At 39.5% G+C, this 22959-nt stretch overlaps 3 protein-coding genes across 3 annotated transcripts; 2 read left to right on the forward strand and 1 right to left on the reverse strand.

Annotated features, from left to right (window-relative positions):
- Positions 1-3057: 3057 nt before the first annotated feature.
- Positions 3058-15055, reverse strand: LOC110056617 (protein YIPF6-like). The gene is made up of 6 exons (XM_089272725.1): positions 14902-15055; positions 14664-14742; positions 14486-14528; positions 12826-12954; positions 10770-10927; positions 3058-6165 (listed from the first exon to the last, which is right to left on the reverse strand). The coding sequence occupies exons 1-6, from the start codon at positions 15028-15030 to the stop codon at positions 6050-6052; spliced, it is 654 nt and encodes a 217-aa protein (XP_089128851.1). The 5' UTR covers positions 15031-15055; the 3' UTR covers positions 3058-6049.
- Positions 8478-10824, forward strand: LOC110045207 (mucin-like protein). The gene has a single exon (XM_020750807.2). The coding sequence runs from the start codon at positions 8850-8852 to the stop codon at positions 9621-9623; it is 774 nt and encodes a 257-aa protein (XP_020606466.1). The 5' UTR covers positions 8478-8849; the 3' UTR covers positions 9624-10824.
- Positions 15056-20556: 5501 nt separating the features above from the next.
- Positions 20557-22781, forward strand: LOC149103663 (uncharacterized). Its single transcript, XM_089272810.1, has 3 exons — positions 20557-21041; positions 21617-21764; positions 22616-22781. Exons 1-3 carry the CDS (start codon positions 20807-20809, stop codon positions 22743-22745), a joined length of 513 nt encoding a protein of 170 aa, XP_089128936.1. The 5' UTR covers positions 20557-20806; the 3' UTR covers positions 22746-22781.
- Positions 22782-22959: the final 178 nt, after the last annotated feature.

The following is a 22959-nucleotide window of genomic DNA, read 5'->3' on the forward strand; positions in this document are numbered from 1 at the left end:
GATGATAATTTGGTTTATCACTCCGCTATACTTTCTGCTTTCTGCTTTTTTACAACACCTTTTATAAACCAGATATTGATCTTAGAGGCCTTTCAATATCTAGAGGATAAGCAAACGTTGATCTGTCGTCGTTAAGGTGGCACTTTCAAAATTCCAAAATGGAGAGTTGTGTGGTATGACCAATAACCTAAGATGTTTTCAATTTATTTTAAAGTGCCTGTGGTACAACAATATGCTAGAAATGCTTCGATTTCCCGCGAAAGATAACTATCTCGGTAATAACATGATTCTGAATGCAGGTTGTAATCTCTGAGAAATTTCCCTTCTGCCTTCAAATTCCTCAAAGCATTCCCAAAACTGTTCATACCTTTGAGAAATCTTCGTAAGTCTTCGGAAATCTTCTAGTGCTCTCCGGAATTCTATCGTCAGCGATCTTCGGAATACCTCGGATGGCTGTCGGCAGCCATTCGAAAACTTCGTATTTCTTTAGAAATCTTCGATGCAATTTGCAGTCGACGTTTTTGACCACAGTCTAGCAATTTTTTCAATGGTGTTTCAGAGTTTTAAGCATGTTTGCAAATAATTTTATAATAACATTGTGTTAACGTTCATGTGATGACCATCTCTTTCAAGAGTAATTTTCACTGTCCTTGCACTGAATATAACTTCGAAGTTATACTCAATCTGAAGAAAGTAAAACGCTGCACGATAATTTTAATTTTAACAAGACAATTTATTTGTTATAGAGTGAATTTCTTTGTCGCCAAATATATCTTTTCGTTGTCGTACACGGGCCATTAAAAATATCTTTTGGCCTGCAAAGAGCCCACCCAATGTAAGATTACTTCGTCGATTCCGAGATAAAACGTTCGCACTTTGATCACAAAAAATTTAGATGTTGCAAAGTATAGTGCCACCGTAAAAAATCAACGTTGCTTATCCCCTTAAATATATTCCCTGAAATCATGTCGACCAAAATGGTGGCTACCAGAATCGAGATCTCAGATTTAGTACGGCCGAAGGTTAGCTATTGAAAAATATATATCATTCGAAACAAATAAATACCACGACTTTTTCTACTAGAAAAAAACTCAACAACTAATCCTTACAACGTGAGCTTCAAATATACTGCCACCATTTAAATCGAATGCCATGAAATTAATATTCTTATCTCGTTGTCCTCTCCAATGTTAAATAACTATTAACTCCTCGTGAACTTCAATCTCTTCTTCCGTTCGCCGGGTCATATACCAATGAACTCCATCTTCGCCGTTAGGCCATTTCCTCTCCTTAAAAAGAATAAAGAGAAATATAATCTTTACTCTGGACAAATGTATTTTCAAGATACACTATTACTACCAGGGAAAGCAGCGACCAAAAGCTCGTATGAACCGGCGGGAGCTGCACGTGGTAACGGTTTTCAACTTCCTGGGAGCAACACGCAACGAGAAGAACAGGAACTATCAAATAAATTCAGCGCAAGTATCTTACAAACTTTCGAAAAAATTATCTCTTAACCCTTCACTGAAACGTTACGTCTCAGTGATTGAAATACTACGACTATTTGCATGGTCTATGAACGAAATCGAAGCTGTGTGCAGCTCGGTAAAGAACATTACGAGCGCGAAGGGTGGAACTTAACTTTGAGAAGGTAGAAATTGTCCCGTTCGGTGAAGAGCGAAAAGGTTAAAACGTACACTCACCATTAATATATATATACTTCTATCTCGTCATGCTTTATCGATCTTCTTCGAAGGAAGAACATGGCTAAATCGACGTCACGTCTTCGCACCATGACCAAGTGTTTGGTTTGACGCACATTCCACAAGTAGTCATGAATATTGATTACAAACTAGACCCAATCGCCGACAAAACGTCGCCGCATATTTTCACGACTCAGATTTTAATTCTCAAGCAAAACTATTGAATCACTTTAAAAATATCAGTTTCACTCCAGATCTTTGCATTTTTACGCATTATTACGACAGTAATACGTAGAATTAAATACATTTGTAAAAACTGACTTGCGCGGCCGTCATATTTCGTTAAATAATCCTTTTCTGATAATCTTGGATTTTTATCTAAAACAAACGTTTCAGTGACCAGTTACACAAGGTGAACTAAGGTGGTTTTCAAAACTTCAAAAATCGGGGGTAAAAGTTCGGTGATTAACTCGACAAGGGACATCAACAAGAGCTAACGACAGTTCCAGTTCGATTATAGGTATTTACTGAGGAAAATTTCGTAACGTACATTCATATTTAAACAGGTCATTCCCTGGACTCATCCGCGAGAACAAGTCATATAGCTTTGTAATTTTTGTAATCCTAATAAATAGAATAGTTGCAGTCCCATAAAACCTCTACCCTCAACCCTACCCCTGCCCTGGAAGAAAGAGAAGGTAATCACCCTCATATAAAGGTACAATGAAAACACCCTTTGCATATAGGCCGCTCTCATCAAGCATCGATCTTAATACTTCATCTCAATCAAGTATGTCCTGAACAATCATAAGCATATAACGTAATTTCAAACTTTAAATTCATTTCCTTGGTGAATCGGTACGTAGGTGTACATACATTCAGGCCTTTTGTCTTAGAAACGAACGGTCAAGCTAGGCCTCAGCGATGTAAAGAAAGGAAAGGAGACTGAGTTCCAATAGTCAAGGGGCTGACTCGTTCCCAGCTGTCTTCATAAAACTTCATTTTGCGCGCGGCATGGGGCGAGGTGGGAACGCAGGGTGAGATGGGTAGGGAGAAAGCGAGAGAGGGAGACGTCGTCTTCTCCTCTTCCCCCTTCCTAACACCCCTTGCTTACGGTGCGCCGTGTCGCGTGTTGTATGAAGATGACTGGGGACGAGTCAGGTTAAAGGATGAGATATTAGAGATCATTATAGGGAATGAAGCGGCAGAATTTGTGAGAGCAAAGGCGAGGTGTATGAGGTGCGGTGAAAGAAGCGAGATCAGGAGCCATTTCCCCGTTAACGTTGGCCGTCCAATTTTTGGTTTACTAACTCTCTAAGCGAAACGAGATAGAATATTTTAGTCGGACAACCACTGTCAATTTGACAATTGTGTTTTATTTCAAATGTTCCACAACTTAACGTAAGGCATAAATAATCTGTGTAAGTTTAAATGGCTACTGAAAAATCGCTATTACCTCTACGTATTAAGCCTTTAATTGATTACAACTTAGTTGTTCCACAATTAGCCTCGAGAAAATAACTTCCATCTGTAACTACTGTGGCCGTCTTCTTCGACATTGCCACTTGATATGTGCGTTTTGTTTTGTTTGTATTTTGCTTTTTGGTGTTAGACGTTTTAAAAATTTAAGTGACTTCCAGCCTGGCCGTTTTCTTCGACATTGCCACTTGATATGTGCGTTTTGTTTTGTTTGTTATTTACTTTTTGTTCTTAGACGTTTTAAAAATTTAAGTGACTTCCAGCCTGTAAGGTCTACAAAGAATGTAAAGGAGCTCCCCTGAAATATCCGCCTTAAAATGTAGTTTTACTGGCCAATAACTTGGGGATCCAGTGGGTGGAAAAAAGGTTCATTCCACATGGTATCTCCAATAAACGGGCAATCTTATTGAGGGGACGCGGACATATCTCTTCTATTGAAAAGATCCCTCCGAAAGCGGGTACTTCTTTCCACCCGTACACAACACCGTGTCATAAAACAACAAAACCAAACAGTCAAGACTTATTTATCCCGAGTCTTAACTTGGTCGAGTCAAGAGGGCACTAGAGTGGAACCCACAGGGGAAGCGAAAGAGAGGGAGACCCCAAAACAGCTGGAGGCGCACGAGAATGGCAGAGTTGGCGGCGAAGCATGTTACGTGGAATGAGGCAAAAGGCACTGCACAAAATAGGGTTAGGTGGCGCGCGCTAGTTGAGGACCTATGTTCCACTTAGGAACGAAGAGGATTAAGTAAGTTAACTTGGTCGAAAGCTGAACATCTTAGCGCACGGACACTGCCCAAAAACAAACATACGTGTCTGAAGTGTTCCTAAGAGTTAGGTTCGACAGTAAATTTGGCAGGTACATACTGATTCACATTTCTTAAAAAAGTATCATGCATTCGCATTGAATTTTGTACTGATAGCAGATTCGTTTTCGATTGACTGCTCAAAACCAAGTAACAGCATGTTTGTCTTTGAACTCCTTGAGGTCATTCCACTGAAATAGAGTCTGCACTGAGATTTTTGTGAAACTTTGCCTGTTGATTGTTTATATTATAGGAACTTAAATTTTGAAATAAAAATGAGGGGTCCTCATGTTCATTTAGGAACAACAGCACCTTGTTTATACCCAATAAATCCTTATAATAGCACCATGATTGTAGTCACGATTGCTTGTCAAATTCACGTTTCCGACAATTGTTTTTTGTTCTACACTGAGAATTGGTCCATATTTATTTTACACAGAGAAATTTATTACTCAATTCAAAACAACAGAAAAAAATGATGGGCCACCATACTCGTTTGCGAGAAAATGACGATTTACCTCTATGGCGAGGTCCAGCCGTAAAGAAAAAGCTGCCATTTTTTAATGCGCGCGTGCTAAGCACGCGTTAAATTATGCGCAGTAGGGATGCGCAACGCAATACTGGGCAATGACCTTAACCGGTTAAGAAGTCTCATACAATGTGCTCCAAAACCAATTAAAAAGGCGGCGTTATGTCACCAATCAACCGAAACCAATTGAGAATTGCCTCTCGTGCGTTTTCGCGCGATTGGCAGCGGTTATATGTTTTCCCACTCTTGGCAGCGGTTATATGTTTTCCCGCGCTCAGCAGCGGTTGTATATTTTCTCGCGCTTGCAAGGCACCAGTTGCTTGCTTCCGCGAAGGCGCCTGATTGGTGTGTTGTGTCATTTCGGTAGGATGTGATTGGCCAGTTGAGATGACCCAAATGTTGTGTTAATGACAATCCCACGAGACGCCACTTTACCCTAAGCCTAAGACTAACCCTAACCTTAGAGAATAGTGGATATAAAACGGTCATGAAGCACTCCTGAAAAGTTTCCAGAAGGCATTCTCATATTACACATAGAGAGGATTACGTTTCAAAGCCTGCCAGCTTGTTTCAAATAGTTCTTCGACTGGGGATTGAAATTAATTGACCTTACACTTAAATATTCAAATTTGTTCATATCCCTTACTCGTAACCAAGACCTACGCGAATAACGCATGAAACTTTCCTCCTAAATACGGGTATCAAATACATCAGCCACATCTGTCCAAATGAAAGAATTTCTCAAGTGAAATTTGACGATATGATAAACATACCCAAGCGAAAGTACTTAAATCAAATAATACCGTCAAAAGTAACAACGTGAATGGAAAATATTATTTAATAATTAACACCGAAAACTCGTTCGCATCTCCAAGGCACGACTCCCCCACACCCCCGCCCCCCCCCCCCCCTCCCCAATTCCCTCGTGAAATGCAACTTGGGCTGTTATTTATACAAAGCATTACTTGCTAACACTAGTCATCGCTTTGTTTCCAACCAGGCTAATAACATTAAAATAAATAGGCCTTTTCCGAGTTGCCTTTTGCCTTCAAAACGACCCCTCGCGCAATACTTTGGTTTTCATAAAACGAACGTCAAGTGAAACACGACGGCAGAGAGGCAAAAGATCGCTTGGAAAAAGGCTAATTAAACGAGTACTATCTGAGAATTGTCGCACAAGTTTTTGAGTAAGTAATTCATTAAGAAAACTACCGCAGTGTATATAATTTACGAATTTAAAGCGCCCTGCCCCGAGTGGCAAACGTGACAGCTAATGTCCGCGTGTCACGCGGGAGAAAAATTTGCGTGGAATTTGACAATAATGTCTGCACTTTGTACGTGGCGTTAATAAATCCGAAGTGCCGTCGACTAGAGGGAAAAGGGAGCATTCCAGTAGGAAAGTTTTCAGTTCTTTTAAACACTGGCGCCGGTAAAGATTTCGGCGAAGCTTCCGACGCGGATTGTCACGCAATTTCCCTCCCTGTGTGACGAGGGCGCGCCCCGGAAGTAAGCGTAATTTACAGTATTTACTGTTAACCCGAGTGAGAGATTATCATCCAACTGATGACGAAGTAAAACAAGGCTATCGGATAAACAGCAAGAGCTTTCCTGTTTGCTGGTTGGCTATCCCCGAGGAACTGTATGGAGGCTGTAAAAGAAAGAGAAAAATGGAAAAGCTGCGTTAACTTAGTTTCGTGCACAGTAAGTTGTGAACTGTACAGAGAGTTCACTCCAACACTTAAGACGAGGTGGAGACTTTTATGAAACGATGGCCTTCTTGTTTTTTTCTCGTTGTTGTTTTTGTTTTCTCGTTCTCGTTCGTGTTTTATTTTTTGGTTTGCCAGAGTATGAAGAAAGGGTTCTCCGGTTTTAGTCCCTACCACAAAGACCAACACTCAAATTCTATTCGATAAGTGAACAAGCCACAACTAGTTCATGAGCGCTCTTCTACAGATGTTTCATGGGTTGAAAATTGTAAAGTATATTTACAATTATTTTTTCTTTACTTAAAACAAGTCCGTCTATTCTACCTTAGTATAAATCTACTAGCGTTCTATCGCGAATGCCGATTGGCTACGCTAAACAATTAGATTATGAACTCGAGATTTCTATCGCGTGATGGTTGACAAGGGCGCAGCCCGAGTTAACTATCACGCATAGAAATCTTTCATAGATTATTCGCTCTCGATTTCTTTGCGTGATAGTTGCGCCCTCGTCAACTATCATGCGATAGAAATCTCGAGCTCATAATCTAATTATTTAGCGTAGCCAATCGGCATTCGTGATAGAACGCTAGTAGATTTATACTAATTATCGCGTGATAGTTGACTCGGGCTGCGCCCTCGTCATCTATCACGTGATAGCAATTTTTACAGTAACTGTCTAATTTCTCGCGCGCTGATTGGCTCATTTTTTATCATCAATAAGAGTACAGACGGATAAAATTTTAATTTACGCAAGCTTTCAAGTTTAACTTTCAGCTGTCAAACTGCCAACTTTTTAACCAATGAGATTTTTTGGACTTCTTAAAGAAGCCAATCAAAAGTGAGAAAAGCTATTGACAATGTTCGCGTCATTTTGAATACAATTCACTTATCTCTGTTTACGGCAAGTTTACGGCGTCTTTTCCGCTCATTTATTCACAGAATTTGACCACTTTGGGGTCTTGTTATAGTAAAAAACAAATTGACGTCAGTATTTTATGCATCTGTCCGCTTATTGATGATAAATTTCGTCATAACATTGTCAAAGTTTACCGCGGAACCACTCGCCTGCGGCTCGTGGTTCCACAGCCACTTTGACAATGTTATGACGCAATTTATCATCAATAAGAGGACAGACGCATAAAAAACTGACGTCAGTTTGTTAACTCGAGCTCATAATTTAATTGTTTATTAGATTGTGACAACGCTACAGTTAGAAATCTCTTTGATCTTTGTCTTACTTTAAAAACTAAAACGTTAAAAAGTTTCTATCAATTTGAAGAAAAGTCCTCTAAAAATAGCAAAATCAAAGTCTCGTTTAGGACGTTAAGAAGACTACAAATGCAAATTTGAATAGACCGAGATGCATTTTGCCTTTGAAACCACTCATATGAAAATGTGTTCCGCCTACAGGTTCATTTTTATGCAAATAAAACTCATCTTCATCTGAAAGGTTTTGCACGAGGATTCGTTTTCAAACAGAATTCAACCACACAATAAATATAGTATACATTTCTATACAATTAATATTAACTACAGTGAATAGAATAAGCACAATATACCGAGGGGACACTAAGGTCGTGTTCTACTGGGATCAACCGTTTCTGGTTGGTTGGGTTGTTTCGTGTTCTATTTGGGAAAAACCGTTTTCGGTTTGTGTGGTTAATCAACTTTTTCAACCAGCCTCAAACCAGGTTGAAACGGTTGAAAAAGCACTAGTGCGTGATTATGTTGCGTCTTTGTAGCAGGCAAGAGCTCTTTGTTTGTAATAAAAGCAAAGATCCGAGATCCACCTAAATGATGGAGTCATCGAAGCGGAAAATCTACAGTTCTCCGTTTTTGACTGTTTCTATGCCGTTAACACGCAGTTGAGGAAGCTAAACAAAATCAAGATGCTATAAAGAAGGCCGCACTCTTCATATCGTAACAACGAACGTAGCCTTAGTAGCATATCTTCGACTTGCGACTGAGTCGTAGCAAAAAAGGCCACGAAAAATGTCTGGTTCAACAGCATTAATTCGAATTCCCCCTCCCCCTCCCCCTCCCCCTCAACCCCCCCCCCCCCCCCCCCACAAACAAAAACCCCGAAAACTAAGCTCGATATCTCTCCAACAGTAATCCCAGCCCTGTCTCCACCTCCAAAAAAAAAAAATTGAAAAAAAAGATTACTGTAACAACCGAACCTCAGCAACATCGAGGTGCTTGATTGGTATTTCATTTCGTATTATCCTTTTATTCCTCTCCGCTGGACAAGTTCAAGTAAAGTTTACTCTCGGTATTACTAGCAGACCCTTAGATTTCGGAAGAGTCACTCGATTTTTGCTAGTTGAATCATCGCGAACGCTCAGACCAGAGGAGAGGTTATTGACTGAAACTCCAATGCCTTCAATGGGTTTCCGTCACTAATATACAAATTTATGCAAAAATCACGCTTGCTTGCCACGTGTAAATAATGCATAATGTGTTCCACCAATAATCAAAAAGGAAATCGACAACGATACAAATGAGTTGCTAAACGATCGTTCCGAAGACTCGATCAAGGTTGATGCTGAGAGCGTTTGTTCAGAACTCGAGCTGCAACAAATAAACAACATTCAGTATCGCTGAGCACATCTGCTTTTCTGCGATCATGTGTTCTAGAAGGTTTTTACCAACGCTTGGCCTTTCTCTCGCTCTGTGCTGTTTTGTTGTCGGGGGGTATTACGCGTACCACAGAGCTACTGATGATGGCGGCTACACTGAATGGAGTGCATGGAGTAACTGCAGCAAGGAGTGCGGCGAAGGCATTCAAACACGCTATCGCCTGTGCGAACAACCAAAACCGGGCAAATACGGCAAGGATTGCTATCGCTTCGGTCCTGACAAGGATCAGAAGCCTTGCTTTTTGAAAATCTGCCCTGTGGACGGAAAATTCGGCGAGTGGAGCGCCTACTCGCAGTGCGACAAAACTTGTGGAGGAGGAAAAAGATCCAGGACTCGGCAATGCAACAACCCACCGCCTGTGTTCGGCGGCAAACCTTGCGAAGGAGAAACCAAACAGGAAGAGCCATGTAATACTCACGATTGCCCGATACACGGCGGTTACTCGGCATGGAGTGAGTACGGACCGTGTTCCGTAACGTGTGGAAAAGGAACCATGACAAGAACACGAACCTGCACAAATCCGCCACCGAGTAACGAAGGTAACCCGTGTGTGGGGCCCGACAGCGAAACGGCAGAGTGCGATAAAGGTGTTTGCCCCGGGAAAGAGCCACCAGGACCGCTGAGGCAAGACAATCCGCCGGCGGAAAATATGCCCAACGATCAAACAGCGGCAGCTCAAAAACCCGAAGAAGGAGCTCAAAATACTGCCGATGAAACTGTGCAAAAACCCGAAGGACAGGCTCAGGAACAGAAACAGTAGTAACACAACGCTAAATTGAATACCACCGATTGCAATGGATTTTGACATCACTGTAGTTTAGCCGCATACTCCGCCGGTAATAGAACATTGTTTACGTGTCACGGGATCCGAAAAACTTCTAAGTAAACAAATCTACTGGGGTCAAATTAATACTTTTCTTGTCTTCCACGCGTTTATTCGAGATTTTTGGTCGTCGAAAGGCCAGCTTAAATATCAACGTCGAAATTTGGAAGTGGTCAAAATTTTAGACATATGAGGGTGTGAACGAAAATTAAGGATTATTTGCGTTGGTACTCGGCAGGATGTCAAAAAGCTTTCGTTTTGTAAAGCCTATTCTGGAGTAGTTAAATACTCGCATTTAGTAAAAAAGCAGTATATTTTCTGAAAATGTATTTTGCTTTGATACTAGAAGAAGTATTAACTTAGGATTTTCTAGGTGACAATTTGTCTTCCTCTTGTCGCCCCTCAAAAATTGCTGTACAAAGTTCAACCAGACCGAGGGAGAGGGGCCAAGCTTTGTAGGGAACACTGTTGTAAGGGTGCACTTTAAAATCTCAAAAAAAAAAAAAAAAAGGAAAGAAAAGAAAAACTAGTAAGTAAGCCACAAGCAGCAAAAAAAAAAAAAAATTGGTTGCAAAAGTGCAAATAGTGAAAATAAATATTTAAAAACATTGAAATGAACAGAAATGCTCTATAGAGCGATTTCTCTTTCATTGTTCCTTTTTTACTCTACATGTATTTAATTCACTAGTCTGATTTTTCTACAAGGGAACAGTCAAACTGTCAAGTGGCCTGTCACTCATAGAAAATGAGAGCAAGTAGTAATTAAAAGCCATTTATCAACTCTATAAAATTGATAAAGGTAAATTTATTGCTGTAGTGAGTTTGTGAAGTCAACATTTTAAGCGTTAGCCCTAAGAGCAAAAGGCAAATGCTTGCAACATCAGCTTCACAAACCTGTTAGGGTGGTTCATTTACTGTTATCAATTTCAAGTTGGTTTTTTGTTGTGGAGCAGGGCAGCAGTGGCTGTACATGACCACGTGGCCTTATTAGCAAAGAAGAATTTCCAGCCCAATATCCCCGGGGAGTTATGGATAAAACTGAAGTAACACAGGCTACATAATGCAAACATCAGCCTAACTTACCAAATGTTGACCATGCAAATCCCAATATGACGAGAATAAATCTAACAGCAAATAACGCCGCAGTCTGCTTGGTGATTAATATGAGTCGACACACTGTTAGAGCTATGTCCAAGGGAAGAATACAATATCCAAGAACACAAACACTCTGGAAAAATGATCTGCAATGGCAAATTCAGTAACACTGTTTAGCCAATGTTTTGACCCTACTCCCTGCTTCATAAATTACACATAAACTATCTTTGGCAGTCCATTTGGTTATTACTGTAAGTTTGGGCTGTTCTAGATATTAAAATCAGCCATCAATTATTTTTTTAATCGTGAGTTTTCTCTTAATAGTACTGGGCCTTAAAATGTACAAAAAACCTCATACTGGAATATCTAATCTGCCAATCTCCCAGATCATACTATAAAAGGTGTCTGTTTAGCCAGTTTGCCAATATTCAGCCATTGGGCTATGCTCAAGCAGGATACATGAATCAGTGGCAGTCAGGTGGAGTTAAACCCCATAAGATATAAATTTGCTGATTGTCCATACAGGGGAACCCCATCAAGCTGCAATTTGTGTGCTCGACAGAGAAACTTTGCATTCTATCTGCTGACAGATCTATACTTCTAAACTGAACTTGTAACAAAATATGGGCACAAGAATAAGTTCTATGCAGCCAATCAGTAACAGGATCGCTCCACCCACCCTCCATGAGTTAGTTTAAATTTTGTTTCAACTGCTGCTAAGGGCACAGTCTGATTACACTGCTAGTGTGAACTCAAGTAATGGTAATCGCTCTCTTAATTTGTATAAATTTACATATAAATTCTCTCTATAAATACTGTTCTCCACGATGTACATTTCACATGTGGGGAGTTTATCTAAATGATGATCATTTCAAAAGAAGTTAGCTAGTTGTGTCATTAAAACTTGTGAATAAATAACCTGACATGATATTTCATTTATGGAAAATTAGTAAGGGAATTTGACAGTTACTTGTGTCTTGACAGGTAAATGTCAATTTTTTACCATCATTTTTTTGTGATTTTATGCAGTCAGGCCAGATTGCTGTCATCTTAATTTAGCTGCTAACAGGACCTTGGATGGGGGGCTCAACTACTTTGCCAAAAAAGAAAATACATCCCTTGGACCAGACGATATGCCACATCAGACAAGCCCTTAAAAATTTAAGATGGCTCTGAACCCTCTGCACAGACATTTCTAAACTTTGCAAAAAGTTGCATCTTATCATGCTTATCACAATTCAATAATAAAAAAATGGGGGTCACCAAACTCATAGCCTGCGAATGCAGACGTATTTCCGGCTGTCGCTTGTCTCACCCAAAAATAACGTCTGCAAACCTGAGCCAGGAGATGATTTCTGTCACGTAATGACTTTTGTTTCTCCTTGGCCAATCAGATTCCATGATAGAATGGAACTCAAGTGCTCCTCGCAGCGAATACCTCGCGCAGTAGTTCTGGGGCTACTCGAGCTAAACTGTGATTGACTTAAAATTCCTACATCACAGAAATCATTTCCTGGCTTGGGTTCGCAGACGTTATTTTTGGCAGAGACAAGCGACAGCTGGAAATACGCCTCCATTCGCAGGCTACCGAACTCATTTTTGAGTTATAAACATTTAATGGTAAAATTAAGGGTGTTTTTAACAGGTTGTATGGTCACTATGGTAACTTATTATGGCATAGAGATTACCATTATTGGTTCACTAATGGCTGGGCATTTATGTGATACCAAAGTTGCACATAGCAAACAAGTATAGCTTTTGAAAAAGTTCTGAAAATTGGTGCCAGCCTCCTTAACAACATCAGTGCCACTCTATTTACTACATGGATATTGAAGCCAAGCAGCTATATAGAGATGTACCAGTAATCCTCTTTCAATAAGCACCACTTTAGAGCTCAAGTGTGCTTCAATATTATTATCAGAGCCACTTATGTACATGTATAAATAGCTAATTCATGCGGGGCACTAAGTCAAGGGCAATGCTTTTCCAAGTGAAAACAGCAGTACTTTAGATGTTAATTGTGCAGTTCTTCATTTATACTTACATTGTACCACCAAGTAACTTTGAATTGACAGTGACGACTATAGCTCCTACCCACACCACAACAAACACCTCGGCAAACTGCGGTCCACCATCATTGTTGCTGTCTACCACTGTATGGCCTTGAAGCATCCTGTTCACAAGAATTAATGCAAACATCAAGGTTAGTCTTACATCAGACTGCAAAAAACTGCAGACTTCCAAGTTCATTTCTTGTATGAAAGTATCGGAGTACTACAATTCTATGGCAAGCTATGTATTCTAATCTATAACCAACTGTGCTAAAGGAATTAATAGGCAGATACATAGATGACGTTAAGAGGCCAAAATCACACTGGGCAAGGATTGTGCAGGAAAATGACAAATCATGGCCAGAATAAATTCACATACTGAAATGCATCTATGCCAACTCTCCTGGGTAGAGGTCAACTCTCCCAGTATTCTGTACAGGTCACTCAATCCATGGGATATACCGAAACAGTGTTTAAAAGAGCTTGGTCATTTGCAAAATTGCCTTTGCATTGAAGAAAACCTTAAAATGGTATTTTACTAAGATAGAGAAACACCAAAGAGATAATAATTAACCATAAAGAAGCAAGGATGGGGAAGATTAATGCAGATGGATGTAGATTAACAAGAAGTGGGAACTGTGACACTTAAGTTTGGCTAATTCTTGGTATTTCAGGGGAAATATTATTGGATATTTTACACATTTTTAAATTCAGTGGGCTGTAATTTAAACAATGTCTTTCCACGTTGCAGAAGATTAAATTGGTGTTCCCCTGGTTTTCAAGTTTATTGCAGTTGGCATCTCCGGGAATGGCATACTGACTTGATGTTCTGCCAAATAATTTAAATATCAGCTTCAGTTTGACTTCACTTTTTGTGTTACTGATAGCTTGACTAAACTATTCAGAATAGACAAGTTTCACAGTTGAATATCCATCCTTTTAGAATCTGTGCTGACAATAACAGAACTTTTTCATGCACCAACATGAAAAAATGTTTTCTTCTCTCACAAAAACACCTGTTAACAATTTGCGGGTTTTGGTGGAAAATGAAATTGTTACAACAATGACATTTCAAACATTTGTTTGTAATACTCATTTTGGTCTCCTGATTTTATCTCTGAGTCTCGATCTCCTAGCATTTGATCTGAATGAATTCAAAACAGGCCAAAATTTTTGCATAGAGATGGTTACTGTTTTGTAAGGGATAACATTACATTGTCAGGCTGATGGCAAATATGAAAAAAATAAATCATTTGAAGTTTTATTAAAGTTCTTAAGTTAGTCAATTAAATGATTCCTTTTAGCTGCTGCTTAAATGCTTATTTAAAATAAATTGAAAGTGCAATCTGGAGATTTGTATTAGGCTTCTTACAGAAAACATCGACCTGATAATTTTGACACCAAGGATACCTGAGCTTTCTACAAAAATGCTATTAACATAAACATATTCACAAGGGCAATGTAAATATTAATCAGATATAAAATATGATGTATTGCTACAGCCCGCTTTCATGAGCTCCAAGCATACGTAATTTTTGAGCACATGTCTTACCGCAAGGCCAAGACTAAAACCAATATGCAGGCTTAAGTGCATACATGTAAGGTTATAACAAAAAATTGTTTTAATAAGTTAAACGTTAATTTTGTACTTACATCGCGAGAAGTACACAAAGGATCAAAGGTCCCCAAAGATCCCCTGAAAGAAAGATATAAGCCATAGTTATGACTTAACTGTTCTTTGTACGCGATGGATTACAAATTATCCAGAATGATGCCAAGTTTATTATCAAGATAAGATGACATAAACGACGAAGAGTAAAACATATCTTACAATCTCTTAGTAAGCTTTTGCTCTGTCTTGGAATAAGTACATGGAAGAATTTCTTGCCCACTGCTGCTAAATCTCGCTTCTAAATATGAAACAGCATATCAGAAACCAGAACATTAAGTGTAAATGACAGGCAAATTAAACAGGAAAGAACATGAATCGATGATCTCTTAGCTTGCAAAAGATTTCACGAAAGATCAGAGCTTCAAAATGAATGAAATGACGCAGAAATACAACTCACTAATGTCGCTGAAACTGGTTCGTCTAATGTACTAGGTCCCTCATCCTCATCAGGAGCACCAGGGACCGTAATATCGCCTTCAATGTCCACATTCACAGCAGTCGGAACAAAGCCCGGTTCCGACGCCATTTTGAATTTCTACTTCACCATGGAACGGTGCTGACCAAATGAAAACAGTAGTGCAGACGTGGTTTAAAGATATCGATAGGTCCGCGAAGCATGCTTTCAAAATGCAAATCAGCCGTCTACAAAATAGCTATTTATATTTTGAAAAGCCAACAGGATTTAGGCTGATATTAACGATCTAATTTTCAGGCTATCTATTTGCCAGGCGTAAAATTGCTATCAAACAGCTATTCGTGTCGATCTTGAATGATAACACTGAAATAAACCAATTGATTTATCTGCTCAACGTAGTACGTTATTTCCTGACGAAAGACTGTCCTCAACTCTCTGTGTCCTGGACAAAATCGAATTTGGCTTTAGACTTGTCTGCCGCTCACTGCACAACAACGTCAATTTTCGTTGTCAATGGGTGATGTTCACCACGTCCCCAATAGCCCCTCCCCGCGACGCAGGAAGGGGACTCAGGGGAGGACTCTCACACGGCTTTGGGATAGCTTAGGAGCTACTGCTACGCTTTTCTACATTAGCAGGAGCCAATTAGCCGAGTGACTGGTTTCTGACATAGCCTGGTGTCTTTATGTTTGCTCTTTTCTTCTTCACTAGCCATTAATCTTTTTTTCCTGTTGATTGTTTCCATTGTTAGCATTTTGTGGGAAAACAAGAGTAAGTTACTGCTCTCTTGTAAATCGTACTACCCAGCACGTCCAATTCCTCCATGACTTTGATCAGGCAGTAATATAGACAGATATTTCAATGGTTGGAAATGGAAATTGACTGTGAAATATAACACGCGGCTTACTCGGTTAATGTGTTGTTTCTTGTCAAGTGGCATATGTCCAAATCTATATCAAAATTGAGAAAGTCTTTCCTGGCTTTGCAAAAGTTGGCAAAAAAATGCCAAGAAAAAGTATTTTACGTAGCATCGGTGACGTAATACCATTTGTACCAAAGGTATAATAGGGAGTAATAAAAGTGAATGGGATGTATTTCTTGGCTCAATCCGTTTGCGTGTTTCTATTAGGCGAAATCCGGTCAAATCACCATTGAAGTACCACAAAAGCAGAGCAGACCAACAGACACCCAACTTTGATGGTTGGAGATTCGTGCGTGTTTCATTTACCAAGTAGTATAGTTTAGTTGTTCCCTTAGCCGAAGAAAACTGAGGACGAGCCACCTACTAATCTCGCGCGCAAGTTCTAGAGCACGCAAGCAAGCGTCATAAAAACTGTTTGTGATGTCAACCTTTGGTTTGTTCTTTTCGCGGAACAAACCAGCAGTGCGTTCATCGTGAGAAGAAAAAAGATTTGTTGCAAGCATGAAGTTGGTATTTCCGCTTATGGCGATGATATTTTTTCTTACTGTTAGCATATCTCACGCATCCGCTTAATTAACAGAGAAGGTAAGACTTTTTTGCGTATTTTCAGACTCTGAGTTCTCTCCTGTACTTTTTTCTTTTCCCACTCTTTAATTAATCACACTCTCAAATTTCAACTTGAAGACAGTACAAAATCCAAATTGTCAAAGAGTTTTATTTGCTTAGAGAGAACATTGTTGACTCTAACCTTTAGGTTACAGATGTGTTCACCAATGGCAAATTTTACAAACAAAAGTTCTTTTGCTGATGCATTGCGGTCGCCGTGGTGATCTTCATGGGTGATGCGCGCGTGCTTTATTCAAATTGTTTTGACGCGCGCACCTCTACGGTTGTTATTACGTTCACTTCTTTCAGCAGCCATAGTTTTCATAGAAATAATTTTGCCACGATTTTAATCGCTCTTTTCTCTTGTCCTTCTTAATTTAGACAAGGAATATATTATATGTTAATATCTTGCATTAATTATGGTTCCATCAAGTGTCGAAATTTATCTTAAAAACCAGAATACATAGCCCGACAGTTGTTGTTGATTATTTTCATTTTATTTTTTGCAGAAACTCCTAAAGCTGTTGAAAAACAAGATTTGTTCGAAGATTTATCCATGGAACAATCATTACTGGAAGCTGGATAGACAAGGATCATGTTTTTGTTAGTTTGCTTGTTGCGTATTTATTTATTGTTTTTTGACTACATGGGTGGCTGTTACCTCTAATCACTCCGCAATGTTTCTCTTCCTCCGCAGGATTGCATTGTTAAATCGATTCCATCAGACTGGACATGAAATGAGTTTTGAAAATGCCTGAGAAAATAGATTCGACGAATGTCAACAGATCACCCAATGATAACAGGACATCCAAACATGACAAAGTATTAAACATTTGGGCCCCGTCCACACTACACTTGAGAAATTTGAAAACACAGCTTTATTTCTACCGTTAGGCCTGTTGTCCGCACTAATCCGTCTCGAAAAAGGAGCTTTTCGAAAACGCTCTTCAAACCGGAGGAATTTGAAAACGCCGGCTTTGCGTTTTAGTGTGGACGGACAACATTTTGAAAACGGAGCTTTTGGAAAGGCGATAACATCACGATAATCGTGTGATTTCCTAGCCCGAGTTTTCCTCAAACACAAATCCAAATTGTTCGGTGATTGTTTAGGCTCGATTTCCGCCGCTTTCTCGCGTCCGCTCTACGTTTCCCGAACAGCGGCTGGTAATCGAGAGAGTGAAAACGCCGTCTTCAAACTTCTCCGGCGTAGCGTGAACGGGGTCTTACCTTAATTCGTGAAGGAAGGCCTATATTTTTCTCGTTCATTAAACCTTATTAAATACTCCCGATTAAAAGGCTTTACGTGTTTTGAGTTAAATCTGACTTTTATACGTGTCCGAGAGCTTTTGGAATAATTTTTACTCCTTGGTCATTTTGAAATATTGTCGCATTCATCTGCTATTTCTTCTGTAATACATTTTTAGATCCACAAGTCCAAGGAGTCTTTCCGAAATCCCACATGTCCCATCTATGAAACAGTCCGACCCAGGCTCCCTCAAGGTCAAGGTCAAGGTCAACTTTATTTGGGCAGGGTGGCCCAATCAGCACTTGGCTGGTATCAAAAGGGGCCCTGCGTAAATTAAGACTACATTAAATTTCTATACATAGAGATTTACGTTTACAATTATAAAAATTTAAAAATAAAAACTACTCTCTAAAATAAAGTCTAAGAAGATTTTTAAAAATGGGGAGCGATGTTGCTTCTTTTATTGTAGTGGGTAAATTATTAAAATGAAGCGCACCAGAGTATCTGAAAGTCCTTTTCCCTAGCGTTAACTTGGGTTTCGGCAAGTGCATGTCGTTCCTTTTCCTCGTGTTGTAAGAATGAACGTTGCAATTTCTAATAAAATAATCCGACAAATATGGAGGAGCTAAATTATTTAAACATTTAAAAACTAAAATGCATTTGTGGACTTTTCTTTGGGTTTCCAAATCCACCCACCCTAACATTTTAAAAGATCCTTCGGTTGTTGCCCTCCTTTGTATAATGCGTGCTGCTCTGTTTTGCAGACGTTGCAAGCTGTTACTGCAACCGATTGACAGCCCATCCCATACCGTGTTAGTGTAATCAAAAATCGGCTGAACTAAACAATTATACACGCATTTAGCAGCTTTTAGAGTAAGGTAGGGTCGTATGCGTGACAGCAGGCCGAGACGTTTTCTTACTCTCTTACAAATCAATTCTACATGTTCGTTCCATGAAAGATTCTCATCTAGTGTTACCCCTAAATAACAGAAGCTTGATACTCTGTCAATGTTTTTCCCGTGAAGCTCTATTTTATAGTCTGGACAGTGTTCTAGTTTTTGCCTAGTTCCAAACAGCATCCATTTAGTTTTACTCTGATTGAGTATCAGCCTGTTGCTTACTAACCATTTCTCAACATTGGTAAGATCGTTTTGAAGAACCTGCTTGATGATATCTGGACAGGAATCAGAGAAATATATAACAGTATCGTCGGCATACATGCCTATTTGTGACTTCAGTAGACTTTGCGGGAGATCATTGATGTATATCACAAATAGTATCGGGCCCAGTATGGACCCTTGGGGAACCCCATAACTAATAGTTAAGCTCGATGATTCGTCTTGGTTGTATTTGACCTTCTGGGATCGAGCTGTAAGGTAGTCTTCGAACCATTTCAAACTTTTCCCTCTAATTCCATAATGTTCTAGTTTGTGGAGCAGGCAGAGGTGGTCAGCGAGATCGAACGCTTTTTTTAGGTCTATAAAAATAGACCCGGTAATCATCTGTTTATCCATTTGTTCTAAAATGTGATCAACAAAGTGTACAGTGGCTGTTTCAGTGGAGTGTTTCTTACGGAATCCTGATTGATGCACTGACAAGGAATAGTTTCTGATTAGAAATGCTACAAGCTGTGATTGAATTGCTCGTTCCATTACTTTAGAAATCAACGGAAGGACTGAAATCGGACGATAATTATTTGGGTCGCTCTTATCGCCCGATTTGTATATTGGAGTTACCTTTGCAGTTTTCCATTCAGATGGTATCATACAGGTAGAAATTGTTAAATTTATGAGGTAGGCGACTGGTCTAGATATTTCATTTGCTGCATCTTTCAGTAATCGAGCAGGAATTCCATCGAGGCCAGTAGCTTTAGTTGACTTCATTTTGAGCAGTTCTTTTTGAACAAATCCGGATGACACCTCTTCAAGGACAAAGTCTTGTTCAACTCTAGTTGACATAACTTTTGGCAGAGTACAACGTTCAAAATGGCTGCTCAGAGAGTTTGCGATCGATGTAAAAAAGCCTGCACGTGCTTTGAGCAAGTGTTCTGACATAACAGTGATTTAACAAATTGACGTCAGTTTTTTTATGCGTCTGTCCTCTTATTGACGATAAATTGCGTCATAACATTGTCAAAGTGGCTGTGGAACCACGAACCGCAGGCGACTGGTTCGCAGTAAACTTTGACAATGTTATGACGAAATGTATCATCAATAAGAGGACAGACGCATAAAAAAACTGACGTCATTTTGTTTTTACAATAACAAGACCCCAAAATGGTCAAATGCCAGAAATAAATGAGGGGAAAAGACGACGTAAACTTGCCGTAAACAAAGATAAGTGAATTTTATTCAAAATGACGCGAACATTGTCAATAGCTTTTCTCGCTTTTTGATTAGCTACTTTAAGAAGTCCAAAAAATCTCATTGGTTAAAGAGTTGACAGTTTGACAGCTGAAAGTTGAACTTGAATGCTTGCATAAATTAAAATTTTATCCGTCTATACTCTTATCGATGATAAAAAAGAACCAATCAGCGCGCGAGAAATTAGACAGTTGCTGTAAAAAATGGCTTTTATATAATAATCAAATAAATGCGTGCGCTCTGATTGGTCAATCAGCTATCTTTAATCTTTAATCTTTAATAAGTATACTCCTTAAACAGTGGAACTATACTAGGAGTTTAAAATAACATAATAAAAGCACGTAATAAATAATTACAATATGTATATATACAATAAAAATTATAAGTTAGTAAAAGATAAGATAAAATAGATTAAGTATAATCTCGTCGAGACAAGTTAGGACGTCTGGATATACATTATACAAATACAAATGGTTATGGTTTATTGTGCTAGCAAACTCATGGAAATTTCGCGTGTCTTCTGAATTATTATATAAAAGCAATAGACCACAAGTTTCTATGGTTTAGAGGCATGATAAACCGCTGGGGATGTTGGAAGAACACGAGAAGAATTCGTAAATCACTCGCCTGCAGCTCGTGATTTACGAATTCTTCGAGTGTTCTTCCAACATCCTGCGTGGTTTATCAGCCTATAAACTATTAAAACCTGTGGCCTATTGCTTAAATAAGGTATGGAATGGAATTACATGGATGGCCGAGTGGATCTGGGACGAGGCCGTACTGGCTGGTAGGGTCTGGAATGGAGTTGCATGGATGGGCGAGTGGCTCTTGAACGGATTTAAATTGATGGCCGAGTGGATCTGGAATGGACTTGCGTTAATAACTGGATGGACCTGGAATGGACTTATATCGACTGGAAAACTATTTATCCCTGGAAACTTCGTAACTGACGCTGCTGTCAAATTTTACAATGGATATTCACACAGTAAGTGAAGAACATGTTTATCTATTTATTTATTTATTAATTACAATTTAATGGCAAGTAAAATCTAAGTCTAAAGGACAACCGCCTTGTTACCTAGCCTGGAACTGGAAAACTTGATCTGTGCAGTCTGCGTGCGGTAACAGAAATGGCGAATCCTGCTTTAATGAAAGACGGCCTTAAAACACCCCTTTTCTCTAGTTCAGAACTTATACACCTTAGGGACGGACCATTATTTTTTGAGGAGGGGGGGGGGGGGGGGAAGAATTCCTAAAAAATGTCCAGCACAGCAAAAACAGCTGAGAAAAAATAAGTATAAGGGAGCCATAGGAAAAATATCGAGCTAGTGCTTTCCGGGTCCAGAGTTTGACTTCTCGCCCAAGTTATTGTTCACCCAAAAAAATTATGCATAAAGTAAAGGTTAGAAAAAGATTTCACACCTCAGGAAATTGCCAGCCCAACACCCCAAATTTCTCAATAAACTAATGTTCAGTATGCAGTAAACCTTACTTTGGTTAGTTAGTGATTTGTAATGTTTAGTGGTTTCATTTTCACCGAGTCCTACTTTTTCCGAACAGACCCTGTGAGAAGTATTCAAGCTCGCATCATTGCCGCGACCTGGCAAGATGTCTTCTGCTTGATACCCACAGTTTTCGCTGTGAATTTTGCTCTCCTTGCCTTCCACCTGATCCTTAAATGTGTTGTTGACTTCCTTCGACGAAGATGGTGAGTTGTGTCACACAAAATCCATTTGGTCTCGTTCCCAGACGCCAAAGTTTCTCCTTTGTCGATGTTACTAGTACCAAACCTCCTTAAATGGTCGATGTTGAATTTCAAGCACTAGAGGTTCAACTTGCTCGGAGTTTACTAGAAAGCAGAAAGCAGCAGCACCAAATAATCCAATCAGTACTTGAAGTAAAAAGATGCAACTGTTGTTGAGCGCGGAAGTCACACTATTGTTGGTTTTGACCTCGATTGGTCGGTAAATCGGAAAGTTTGTTCTGATTTGTTTTGATATTGGACAGTTGCTTCGATTAGAAGGTTACAACGTTGACTTTTCAGTCCCGCATCCTGCCACTAGATGGCACTAGCTATTTTTGGCTCAATCCCGCTATCCCACCCAACTCAGAATGTTTATCCCGATCCCGCTTGGTTAGTGTGTCAGTTCTCGTGTAACGTCCGTTACATGAGATTTTCTGTTTTAATCACACACTCTCCATCAATTTTAAAACTATCCCGCATCCTCCCTGTCAAAATGCAAAATGAGCAAATCCACTCCCGCCATCATTTTTAATCTTATCCCGCATCCCGCCAAATCTATGTTGGATCCTCTAGTGAGAACATATGCCGGTGCGAGTTGTTCTAACTCTGACGGTTCCATAAATGTCATAAATTGCTAATGCATGCAAAGTGTATAAAGACGTAGTTTAATAATGAGCTGCTTATCTGAACATTTAACCAAAAACCACTCTTGAACCGCGATAACGAACTTTCACAAAAAGTCGAAAGTGGTAATCATATTTTCAGCCTTGTTTTACTCTCTTATTTAACTTATATGTATTGTTTTTTTCTTGCTTGCAAGCTCTTAAAGACAGGATAGCTGCGTCCAATTCACCCCCTGCACCAAAGAAACCAATATGGCGACCAAAGCCAAAGAAGAAAAGCAGACGAAATAAAAACAGCTGGTATTCATCGTATTTAATTTGAACTGGTCACTTTTTTCGTCTGGAAATGAAATAATCCTTCCTGAATGTTATTGAAATAACAATATATTAGTTCTTTGACCGTAAAGACAATTAACGAGGTTATTGAACAGCCGGTATGAGTGAGATTTCGTGATTAAAGCTGGTTGCATATTGTTACGTGTTCAAGACTACAGAAAGGGGGAGGGGGAGCGAAGGGGCGGGGGGAGGGTACATTG

Source organism: Orbicella faveolata, unplaced genomic scaffold (genome assembly GCF_042242905.1).
Source record: "Orbicella faveolata isolate gen_17 unplaced genomic scaffold, um_ofav_v1 contig_35, whole genome shotgun sequence".
In the NCBI taxonomy this organism is placed as follows: domain Eukaryota; kingdom Metazoa; phylum Cnidaria; class Anthozoa; order Scleractinia; family Merulinidae; genus Orbicella; species Orbicella faveolata.

Coding starts and splice junctions, on each gene's coding strand:
- LOC110045207 (XM_020750807.2), top strand. CDS start 8,850: ATGTGTTCTAGAAGGTTTTTACCAACGCTTGGCCTTTCTCTCGCTCTG.
- LOC110056617 (XM_089272725.1), bottom strand. CDS start 15,030: ATGGCGTCGGAACCGGGCTTTGTTCCGACTGCTGTGAATGTGGACATT. Junction 14,529..14,663: donor CAAAAGCTTACTAAGAGATT/GTAAGATATGTT, acceptor TCTTTCTTTCAG/GGGATCTTTGGGGACCTTTG. Junction 6,166..10,769: donor ATTTGCATGGTCAACATTTG/GTAAGTTAGGCT, acceptor TTTCTTTTACAG/CCTCCATACAGTTCCTCGGG.
- LOC149103663 (XM_089272810.1), top strand. CDS start 20,807: ATGGCCGAGTGGATCTGGGACGAGGCCGTACTGGCTGGTAGGGTCTGG. Junction 21,042..21,616: donor TTACAATGGATATTCACACA/GTAAGTGAAGAA, acceptor TTTTCCGAACAG/ACCCTGTGAGAAGTATTCAA. Junction 21,765..22,615: donor GACTTCCTTCGACGAAGATG/GTGAGTTGTGTC, acceptor TTTTTCTTGCTT/GCAAGCTCTTAAAGACAGGA.